At 38.4% G+C, this 11,345-nt stretch overlaps 1 protein-coding gene across 1 annotated transcript in view; it reads left to right on the top strand.

Moving 5' to 3' along the window:
- syde2 (synapse defective 1, Rho GTPase, homolog 2 (C. elegans)) overlaps positions 1-11,103 on the top strand; it is an 85,204-nt gene extending 74,101 nt beyond the window's left edge. The window contains exon 8 of the mRNA XM_057840838.1: positions 4,614-11,103. Within this exon, the coding sequence (XP_057696821.1) occupies positions 4,614-5,332 (719 nt within the window). The 3' untranslated portion in view covers positions 5,333-11,103. The remainder of the gene's footprint in view (positions 1-4,613) is intronic.
- The last annotated feature ends 242 nt before the right edge of the window (positions 11,104-11,345 follow it).

Genomic DNA, 11,345 nt, shown 5'->3' on the forward strand with positions numbered 1-11,345 from the left:
CGATGACATCACATGGTTACGCTGCCGGGCTTCCAGAGTATGACTCTAGCGGCATAAACATGTCGTCTGTTCAACCCTTAACCCACGAGGAACATTAATGCGCTTGACAGCACTGTTGATATTTGACAACGAGCAGCAAAAGTAAAATGAACAGCAAAGACTGGATGAGACGTGACAAGAGTAGGAAAAAAAAAAAAAAACGGTGTTCTGCCAAAATGTGCAACACCGGCGAAATGTCCTACAAGAGGCCACTTTGATACCCAAAGTACTTCCGTGCTTTTGTTTAGATGCATACAGACAGAACATACTAAAGATGCCCTAGTAGTAATATCAAATAAGGGTGGTTTAAATATGCTATGTGACTAATGTTGTCAGCAAATGTGCAATCTGCTTTAAAGCTACCACGAGAAAACATAATGCTTAAATGTATGGGAGGGAAACACATGCAAAAAGTATTTTGAGGCAATGAAAAGGTAATAAAAGACTCAATAAAAACACTAAAAGTAAGTGCTCGCCCCTTTTAACTGATGAGCGCGTGTGCTGGACGTCTCGCCGCATAGAAGCAATTGCAGTAACCCGGTAGTATTCGTCGAGTGACAGTGACAATCTACGTCATCACCACGAGCGTCCATAAAACATGGCACCCTCCATAGGTCAAAACATGTACTAAATATTATAGATTTTCAAATCAATGGAAATATTTTATGTGTTTTTAATAACATATTTAGAACAATTATGGCTTATTAGAGCCTACAAGTCTTTTAGTCCTAGGTTTCCTTTAAACGCTAAAGCAACATTGCATGTTCTCTAGCCAGAATAAGAAAACAAATCTTACCGTGTTTCCAAGCAAGGAGAGGTGCAGGACATCTCACATGAGTGACACGACCCAAACACTACCACGATGCAAGCTGACGTACATGATGAAAATTTTACGGATTATGAACATATTACAAAAACGATGTGGCATTTTCGTGTAGTTGTTATTCCGTCAGACGAAAACTGACATTCGTCTCGTTATGTTTTTAGTCTCCCGAGCCAGGTTTTTAGCTCGTCATCGTCATGAAAAAATTGTTCGTCAACGAAATATTTTCATTAATGTTATTGTTGACGAAAACAACATATGTAAAGACCAGGGGTCGCGTTAACCGGATATTTTCCGTCGTTGACCGGTTTTTTAAAACGGTGACGGAAAAAACTGAAGTCCGTCCGTCATTTTGACACGTTGCAATTCACACCCCAGACCACAGGGTGGCGAGTTAGCATATTAATTAGCTATTGTCTCTCTTAATGCATGACGTTGTTGGCTCTTCTGTCAGAATATTGTAGCGTCACCGGGGTCTGGCGGTGGCACCGTGATTGACACATAAACGCCAGGTTCTTATAGACCCTACCCACGTGACGTCACAACTCCGCTCTCCTGAATGGTACCGCCCAATTGTCCGTCAACACATAGTGTTAACCTGTTACGGCTACGTACATTCCTCCTATTTACGACGTGTTTTTCTGCTCGTTAACATTAATAATCAAAATGGTGAAGGCGTGTGTGGCGGTCGGTTGCAATAACAGAGAAGATAGACGGAGAAGACGGAGAGACTTGAAGTTCTACCGGATTCCGAGAGACCCGGAGAGAAGAGAGCGAGATGGGCTGCTGCAATTCGACGAGAAAACTGGGCTCCAAACGATTACCACAGATTATGTAGTAGTCATTTTATATCTGGTAAGATGCACTAATATATATTTAGAGGGTTTTGGGCTGACAACCACAATTAAGATCATTGCTAGGCTAATCGCCGACAACATACACGTATGTATGTAGTGAGAGTGCTATCGCTAAACCATATAAACATTAAAAGCCCTAACTCCATTGACAAACGACATGAAATACATTAGACTTGACAGTGGATGTTAGCAATAACAAAAGATTTTGAATTGAAAATTTCGTAACTCACCTTTCCAAGCACAAGATAGATTCCTGCCGAATTTTCGTCGACGAGGACCTGTTTCACCCAACCAGCAACGAAGTATTTATAAGCCTCCAAGCTCTTAAAGTTTTTCAAATTTTCGTGAGAATAGGCTGATTTTGTGTGGACGAGATAATTGTAAATATCAGCGTAGCAGATGTCAGGCAGAGAGGGCGAAGACAATGGGTCGAAAAACATCGATTTGGGCATCAAATATGGATCTGGCGACTGCATAGAACGAAGCTTTTCCACATAACGCCTTTTATGCAACACATCCAGTGAGTTTACGGCATCCGAAAGCACCGGGTTTTCCATGGAATGCATTTTAAATTGCTCGATCAATTGAGACCAATGCTAATAAAGAGACAAAATGACGGACAAGGGGGCGGAACCATACAGCGAGCACGTGATTTTGTGACGTCGGTGGGGAGGGTCTATTGGTGCACCCGGTGTGCCAGCGTCACATGACGTCACAACTCCGCCCCCCTGACTGGAGCCGCCATATTGTGTGTCAGCTCGTCATGTTTACACATTACCGCTACGTACATGCCTCCTATTACGGCGTGTTTTTCTGCTCGTTAATATTAATAATCAAAATGGGGAACGCGTGTGTGGCGGTTGGTTGCTGTAACAGAGAAGATAGAGGGAGAGACTTAAGTTCTACCGTATTCTGAGAGACCCGAAGATGAGAGCGAGATGGACTGCTGTAATTCGACAAGAAATCTGGGCACCAAACGATCACCACAGACTATGTAGTAGTCATTTTATAACTGGTAAGATGCATTTAATATATATTTAGAAGATTTTGGACTGACAACCACAATTAAGATCATTGTGTGACGTTGGTGATTGGGGTTGGTGATATCGTTGCCTCTTTTTCTTTGGGGGCGGAGTTGTTGGCGGTGAGCAGAGTAAAAAGGGAGAAAAATACCACGACTTCCGTGTCTAATTTTTCGCCGCCAAGCAAGCGTTACAATATTAATTAAAAATGAATGAAAACTAAATACTATTGAATATGTCATCATTATCATTTTAAAAATTTAAGTGACGGGTAAAAATAGACTATGACCGGATTTTTATCACCCTGTCAGTCAAAATGACAGACAACGAAAATGTCTAGCGCAACCTCTGGTAAAGATAGAATTTTTGGTACCACTCAGTTAAATGTAGGCAAGGCAAGGCAAATTTATTTATATAGCACAATTCAACACAAGGCAATTCAAAGTGCTTTACATCACATGAAGATCATAAAAATCACATTTAAATCAATACAATGTAAAAACCAAGACAAAAGATTGCATTTAATCACAAATACAATAAAAATAAATAAATAAAAATAAAACAAAAATAAAAATAAAACAAAAATTACTACTACTAATAATAATTGAAATCAGCAATGGAGATAAGCACAAGAGGAATAGAAAGCAAGTAGATTGAAATATATAGACAGTTATGGATATGCAGTGCTAAACAAAAGCGTTTTTAGCCCTGATTTAAAAGAGGTAACAGTTTGAGCATACTTCAGACGTTCAGGTAACTTGTTCCAGAAGTGAGGAGCATAATAACTAAATGCTGCCTCACCCTGCTTGGTTCTTGTTCTTGGAACATGCAGAAGACCGGTTCCAGACAACCTTAGGGGTCTAGATGTCTCATAGGAATCTAACAAGTCAAGCATGTATTTTGGTCTAAGGCCATTAAGTGTTTTGTAGATGAGCAGTAGTATTTTATAGTCTATCCTTTGACTCACTGGAAGCCAGTGTAGTGATTTCAAAACCGGTGCAATGTGGTCCAGCTTCCATGTGTTTGTGAGGATTCTGGCTGCAGCATTCTGTACTAGCTGCAGCTTCCTGACTGATTTTTTATCAAGACCTGTAAATATACCGTTGCAATAGTCCAATCTGCTGAAAATGAATGCATGCATAAGTTTTTCCATGTCTTGTTGAGTCAGAAGCCCCTTAATTCTGGTTATATTTTTTAGGTGGTAATAAGCGGATTTAGTGAAGGACTTTAGATGGCTATCAAATTTTAGGTCTGAGTCAATAATTACGCCAAGGTTTCTGACTTGATTTGTAGCTGTAAGTGACATTGTGCTAAGTTGCCTGCTTATCTTTGACCTTTCCTTTTTTGGCCCAGAAATGATCACCTCTGTCTTCTGCACATTTAACTGGAGAAAATTCTGGCACATCCATTCATTGATTTGATGAATGCATTTACTCAGGGAGACTAATGGACTATAATCATGTGGGGACACAGAAATGTACAGTTGTGTGTCATCTACATAGGCGTGATAGGAGATGTCATACTGTTCCATTATCTGAGCTAACGGAAGCATATAGATGTTAAATAAGAGTGGTCCAAGAATTGACCCTTGAAGGACTCCACACGTGAATTTGGTTCGTTCTGACTGATAGTTTCCGATTGACACAAAGAAATCCCTATCATGTAAATAGGATGTGAACCACTGAAGAATAGTGTCAGTAAGCCTTACCCACTGTTCCAATCTGCTGAATAGTATGTTGTGATCAACCGTGTTGAATGCGGCGCCTATATATGTAATGTACCTAATGAAATTGCCTTGTGAGTGCAAATTTGCATGGATTCAACCTTCACGTGCGATGTATTAAAGCTAGTTTCTCTTTTCGTGTTCTACAGTTGGTGACTCTCAGGATCCGTCCTCCTGGCCTGAAACTTCAGACTCATTCACGGCCCCTCCCTTACGGCGGAAAAAAGAGCGTCCCCAGGTGTTGAACTTTACTGAGGCAGAAATGGTGGGTGTTCTACGACCCAAACTGGGCCGTTTGGACAGCCCGAGCAACCGCTACGCAGGCGACTGGAGCGGCTGTGGCGATAGCTACTTCTCCTCCGACATTCTGCTGGTCCCTCAAAGCAAGGAGGAGGCTGACTATGACGACGTTCCCTCAGAGGATACGGACGAAGCTGACGAGGGGCTAAAAAAGCCTGAGGAAGCAGAAGTCACCGCGCGGGAGGAGGTCACGAGCCCTTCACAATGTCTTGCCGAGCAGGTGCGGACTCTGAGCGTGGATGTGGCGAAGGAGGAGGAAGAGCAGCCAGATGGTAATGATGATGATGATGGGGTGGTGATGGAGGAAGCAAAGGAGGAGGTGAAAGATTGTTCCAGCAACTGCGAGCATTTAGAGGAAGAGCAAGAGGACAAGGAAAGTGTGTGCGAGCACATCTTGCCTCCACGACTGCACAGGGAGCATGCATACCAGGCTTACATGAAGATCCAGGACATCAGCCCTGTGCTGAGCAACAGGGTGAACCTGAGAGACCTTCAGGAGAGTATTGACACTCTCATAGGGAACCTAGAGAGAGAACTCAACAAGAACAAGCTTAATGTTGGATACTGATTCCTCTCACAGGAACTTGGGGGGCTTCTCTAAAAGACATTGAGGTTGGACAGTGTTCCTGTAATGGTATCATAAAAATGGGACAAATCTATGAAATCATTTTAAATTAAATGATATTTAACAGGGCACTTCTTTCCCAGAGACATTCCTTCACATTTTTCTTTTACGCCCACTGTGCCCTTCGTCTTAATATTGTCCTTAAAGCTCTAGTTTCATGTTTCACGGCTTTGCTTTTCTTCTTATTAGAAGAACCCATTGACCCCTCAGGGGCTTAAAAGGTGCCTTAATTGTGTGAAGGTGGTCCATCACATGCAAAATCCACCCTGAAATACCTAATATTTTCTCTGTTATGAAGACTTGGATGCTTTTCCACTGAGTTTGAAATAATAAGCTGTATAATATTGTATTTCTGTGTCTGAGTAAATCACCAGAGTAGTATAGAATACGAAGCTGCCTGGCAGAATTTGAAGCGTACATCGAGTTTATTAAATGTATTAGTTTCAAACTAAAACATCTCTGTGCTCCCACAGATATTTTTTTCCTGGCAGGCTTCTAAAGCAACATTTGTCATGGAGCACTTCCACAACCTTTCAACAGTAGGAAAAAATTTCAGAAGCATTAGAACTTCCATTAAGTATTTATTTCCAACCAGAACAGGCAATTGGATATTAAAAATGTGCTGAAAAAAATTCATCTGGTACATAATTTTACCCATTGAAGAAACATGTTCAAGGCCAGCATTAGTAAGTAGACCAGACTTCTCATTTCTCATGTTTGGTAGAACAACTTTAAATATTATACTGTACCTTTGTGAATTGATATGGGCCATGAATCTAAATGTGCACTATCCTAAACCCGGGGTGTCAAAACGTCAGTGAATCAAATCCAAACAACCAAATTCAATATCCTCATTTATCATCCAAAATGTGAACGGACTGTCCTGAAATGTGTTCCCAAGAGGGTTTGTACAGAATGTATCGGACTCTTCATCGTCTAATTGCCTGTTTGAGCTAGCAAAGATAGAAGACTCATTCCGTTCTCCAACAAAGAATACATTGACATTTTACAAAAGATTTACATTTAACTTATACATTTATAGAGTGGGGTGTGATTTCATTTGTCATCATTGTTTTCTTAGTTTAAGTACTGTAATGGGTTTAAACTACAATTTTGGAAAGCACACACTGTACGAGTTTAGTAAATTTTATATAAAAATTAATTTATATAATTTAAATTGCATCATGCTGTATACAATTGATGTAGAGAAAAAAAAGGAAATTAGTTAATGTATTACTTCACAAAATACAATACGATTAAATTTTTTTTTTTTTTTTTAAGTTTTTTTTTTTTTTTTTTAAAGCCGTGGAGTCTGTAGCAGAGAAACAGATTGGTTAGTAAAGGTGACATTAGAATACCTAAAATTCTGTACAGCATAAACTTCATAATATATATTGACAGGGCCCGGGGCTGATTAATAGGGGGTCTATCTCCGTCAAAGCTGACCGAGTCGAAACAGACAAAGAGCTTTGTACGTTGAAAATTCTTTTGAATAAATGCTTAAATCCCTGAATTCTTTATAGATATGGACGTAAAACAGTCTCGATTCTTGGTTAAAAGCAAAAAAAATAAATAAAAAAACAGGCAGTTAGCATTTATTTTACGTAAATGTGTCGAATGTGCTGCTAGTCTTTAAGCCACTGTGGCACTGCCATATCACCACAAGGAGCTTTTTACATTGAAAATTCTTTCGAATAAATGCTTAAATCCCTGAATTCTTTATAGATATGGACATAAAACAGTCTCGATTCTTTGTTAAAAGACCAAAGAACCAGACAGTAAGCATTTATTTTACGTAAATATGTCGAATGTGCTGCTAGTCTTTAAGCCACTGTGGCGCCGCCTTATCACCACAAAGAGCTTTTTACATTGAAAGTTCTTGTGAATAAATGCTTAAATCCCTGAATTCTTTCTAGATGTGGGCGTAAAACAGTCTCGATTCTTGGTTAAAAGCAAAAAAAACAGGCAGTTAGCATTTATTTTACGTAAATATGTCGAATGTGCTGCTAGTCTTTAAGCCACTGTGGCGCTGCCATATCACCACCACGAGCTTTTTACGTTGAAAATTCTTGTGAATAAATGCTTAAATCCCTGAATTCTTTATAGATATGGACATAAAACAGTCTCGATTCTTTATTAAAAGAGCAAAGAACCAGGCAGTTAGCATTTATTTTACATAAATATGTCGAATGTGCTGCTAGTCTTTAAACCACTGTGGCGCTGCCATATCACCACCATGAGCTTTTTACGTTGAAAATTATTGTGAATTAATGCTTAGGTCCCTGAATTCTTTATTGATGTGAATGTAAAACAGTCTCCATTGTTGATGAAAAGCAAAAAAACGGGCAGTTTTCTATTAATTTACGTAAATATTGTAAATTATTATGCCAATGCCGTAGTGGTTAATTTCTCCCATTGATTTTTTCCACAATGTTTCAAAATGCATGCATGATACGATAAATATAATAATTACTGTATTTTTCGGACTACAAGTTGCACCTGAGTATAAGTCGCACCAGCCATAAAATGCCTAACGAAGAGGAAAAAAACATATATAAGTTGCACCGGAGTGTCGCATTTATAGGGGAAATTTACTTGATAAAATCCAACGCATAGAACAGATATGTCATCTTGAAAGGCAATTTAATATAAAAATACAATAGAGAACAACATGCTAAATAAGTGTACAGTATGATGTTACATGATGTATGAACAACGAAATGTGAATATAATGTCGTCACCAGGACGCTACGGCTCGGTCCTGGCTATAAAGTGAGCTAAACTCCCAAATGACAATGCTAGACGTCCGTATAATTTGCTAAATCAATTTCGTCCTCGACACCAAACAGGTTCACATCAACGTAAATAAATGATAATTAGGTGCTATTACAGCAATGACACAAACGGTTAGCATGCGTTTGCTAGCATTAGCACATCGTTCAAAAAATCACACAACTGGCTCTAAGTGTCCGATCGTGGGTGGAGAACACACATCAACAGAAAAGATGATACACACAGGCGTTGCCTCTGTAGAGATATTTTACAAGCATAAACAATGAACGTAGGTTTGCAACCGTGTTTCTCTCTCGCTAACTCGCCCACTTTCTTAAAGCTGCGTAGCTGTCCGTCTTCTGGCATGTGAGCGTTCTTCTTCGCGTAAACAAGTGCGAGTGCGCCCCCACTTGGGTGTGAAAGCGCCACAAACTAAAAGCATGCATTTCAATATAAAAAAGTCAGTAATACAATTGAACACACATTGCCAAAGGCAGAACGCGAACGTGGCCATTGCTATTAAGAGTTATTCAGATAACTATAGCATAAAGAACATGCTAACAAGTTTATCAAACCACCAGTGTCACTCCAAAACATTAAAATAACACGTGAAATTATATCATGATGTGTTAATAATTTCACACATAGGTCGCTCCTGAGTATAAGTCGCACCCCCAGCCAAACTATGAAAAAAACTGTGACTTATAGTCCGAAAAATATGGTACTTTGAATTCTCGAACAAATCACTCCTGAGACAATCCTTCCCGTTTGTATGCGGTACAGCTTTTGTACTTTTTCACAACCTAAATCCAGCGTTGGATCACTGCATTTGTTTGAGAATAACTGCGACCGACTGAAGCGGAGTGTGGGACGGCCCCGTACTTGAAGGCGTGGCACAGTGTCTGCGGATTGTGTTCCGTCAATATCATTATGAAGTCTATGGGTACAGCAGTTTTTCTATAATTGCTATCCAAAGGTAAATTTTTACTTGCCAATTTGGGGCAAGATGTTGGTTAATACTGGTACGAAAATAATATTTAAGGAGAAGTTGATCAGATGTGACTAATGAACAAATTAATTGTCATTAGCATCTCTGAAATATCACATTTGATACTGCCTCACTGGAACAAAGTGTTGTTTCCATACATGGCCAAGCAGTCCTTGTTTCACAAAATGCTTTCCCTTATCGCATTATAATAAGATTTGTAAACATATAAAATTCATTCACTATTTATTTACCATGGTCCAATTTCCCATGATTGATTTGGGGTCTAACCAGGTCAGCATCCAAATCTGTAACAATAAGTGAATACACTTATCCAGATACTTAATATTTGGATATATCAGTCATTTATGCTTCAACTTTTCTCAGATCTTTGGCAAAATGGTGAAAGAGACACTTTTAAATGTGACAATTAGCTGCCAATATAGACAATGTATGTTTTTATTAATCCAGTGACGAATCGCGACTACAGTAGTCAGTATTTAAACTATATGGACACGTATTTAATAATATAATTGTATTTGGTGTACCGGTGTGTGTGTTTGTCTAAGATTATCTATCTATCTAGATATATAGTACATACACACACACTCACATAGTATTTCCATTATGTATGTATGTATTTAAATGCTTCTAACCTCATAGTGTTAACTTTAGAGTAGTTTCTTTTCTCTCCGTCAGGCTACCTGTAAACATCTTTATGTGCTGGACAAATGGTACAACTTAATTTGTACAATGTAAGATAAAGCTGTTATTTTTGTTATGTACGTTGTGTATATACGTAGTTGATCTTGTCTCATGTGAACTGAGCTGTGTTCAGCATTCTTGGTATTGAGACATATTTTTTAAGGTACTGAACGTTGCATGGTCAAAAGCTTTACTGGCATAAAATAAGGCTTCCTCGTCTGCCTTTGTATTCAGTATTTATGTGTAAAAAGACATTTTGTAATGTAAGCTTATTTGTTTGTCACAATGGTTCCTCAATAGAATTGACTTTGTTGTTTATTTTTTTTCTCCAGAGGACTTCCTATACTAATACATATACAATACTTAGTCCTTTAAGTTCATTCAACCTAACTGCCTAACTGTGTAATTTCATTCCTATTAACTTTAACTGTTTGTATTAATTTCTAGGCCAAGCAAGAAATGTAAATTAAGGGGCGTAGATATCTAGGGTGAAATTTGATTCATTGTGATATTCATTATTTTTCATTTTTGCAGAAATTATACCTGTACAAATATAGCATTAAATGAATGATGATTATGGCATCATATTATATTGCAATGGTTTGTGCTGGCCTGATTGTATTCCTTGGGCAACACAAAACAAGTGCAAAAGCCACTAAATTTGATACCATTGCAGCCAGTGTAACTCAAGACTGTCTTTATTGACATCTTGGTCTATTCTCAAAATAGCGTGTATTACAGCTGAATTTTCAAATCGTTTTGTCCTCTGGAGAGAAAATGCCACATGAAAAGTATCGCAATATGAAATAAAATATTACTTTGTGTTGATCCTGAGACACATATGATCATAATAAAGTATATTATTTTGTGTGCTGTGTGTACGTATGTGTGTTAACCTTTTGTTATTGTTTTATATACTGTAATCTTCGGACTATAAGCCGCTACTTTTCCCCCCCTCGTTTTGAAACCCGTGGTTTATAGTCCAGTTCGGCCTATTTGTTGATTTATTTGGGTTGATGGGTAACAATTTGACAGCGGCGTCATAAGACAGTCGTAATTGTGAAATGACACTATCATGGGTATTAATGAATGCTTGTGACCAAGGGTGTAGGTTTGGTCTCAACATTGGTAGGGACGCTATAACAGCATAACCCACATTTACCTAAAAATGAAAAATGTTAAAATTGTTATTTTGCAAAGGAGAAAATCGGGGAGATCCCCCTTTCTTCATATAAAGGACATTTACAATGGTTGTGTTTTTGTGTGTGTGTTTTTTTTTTTTTTTTTTTTTCTAAGAAATGTCTGCATAGGCTGCAAATAAAATTATTATTAAATGAATGATGGAGAAAATAACATTTTAATTGATAAATAAATGCAATGTCAGATTAACGTTAACGGGTAGAAAACATACAATACAGGAGGACACTTATCTCTAAGCTGCTTCCTACTCGAGTTTTGCAGGTTAGCAAGTTCACACAGTTTAATGTTATGCTA

This window comes from Corythoichthys intestinalis, chromosome 7, assembly GCF_030265065.1.
Source record: "Corythoichthys intestinalis isolate RoL2023-P3 chromosome 7, ASM3026506v1, whole genome shotgun sequence".
NCBI classification, from domain to species: Eukaryota; Metazoa; Chordata; class Actinopteri; order Syngnathiformes; family Syngnathidae; genus Corythoichthys; species Corythoichthys intestinalis.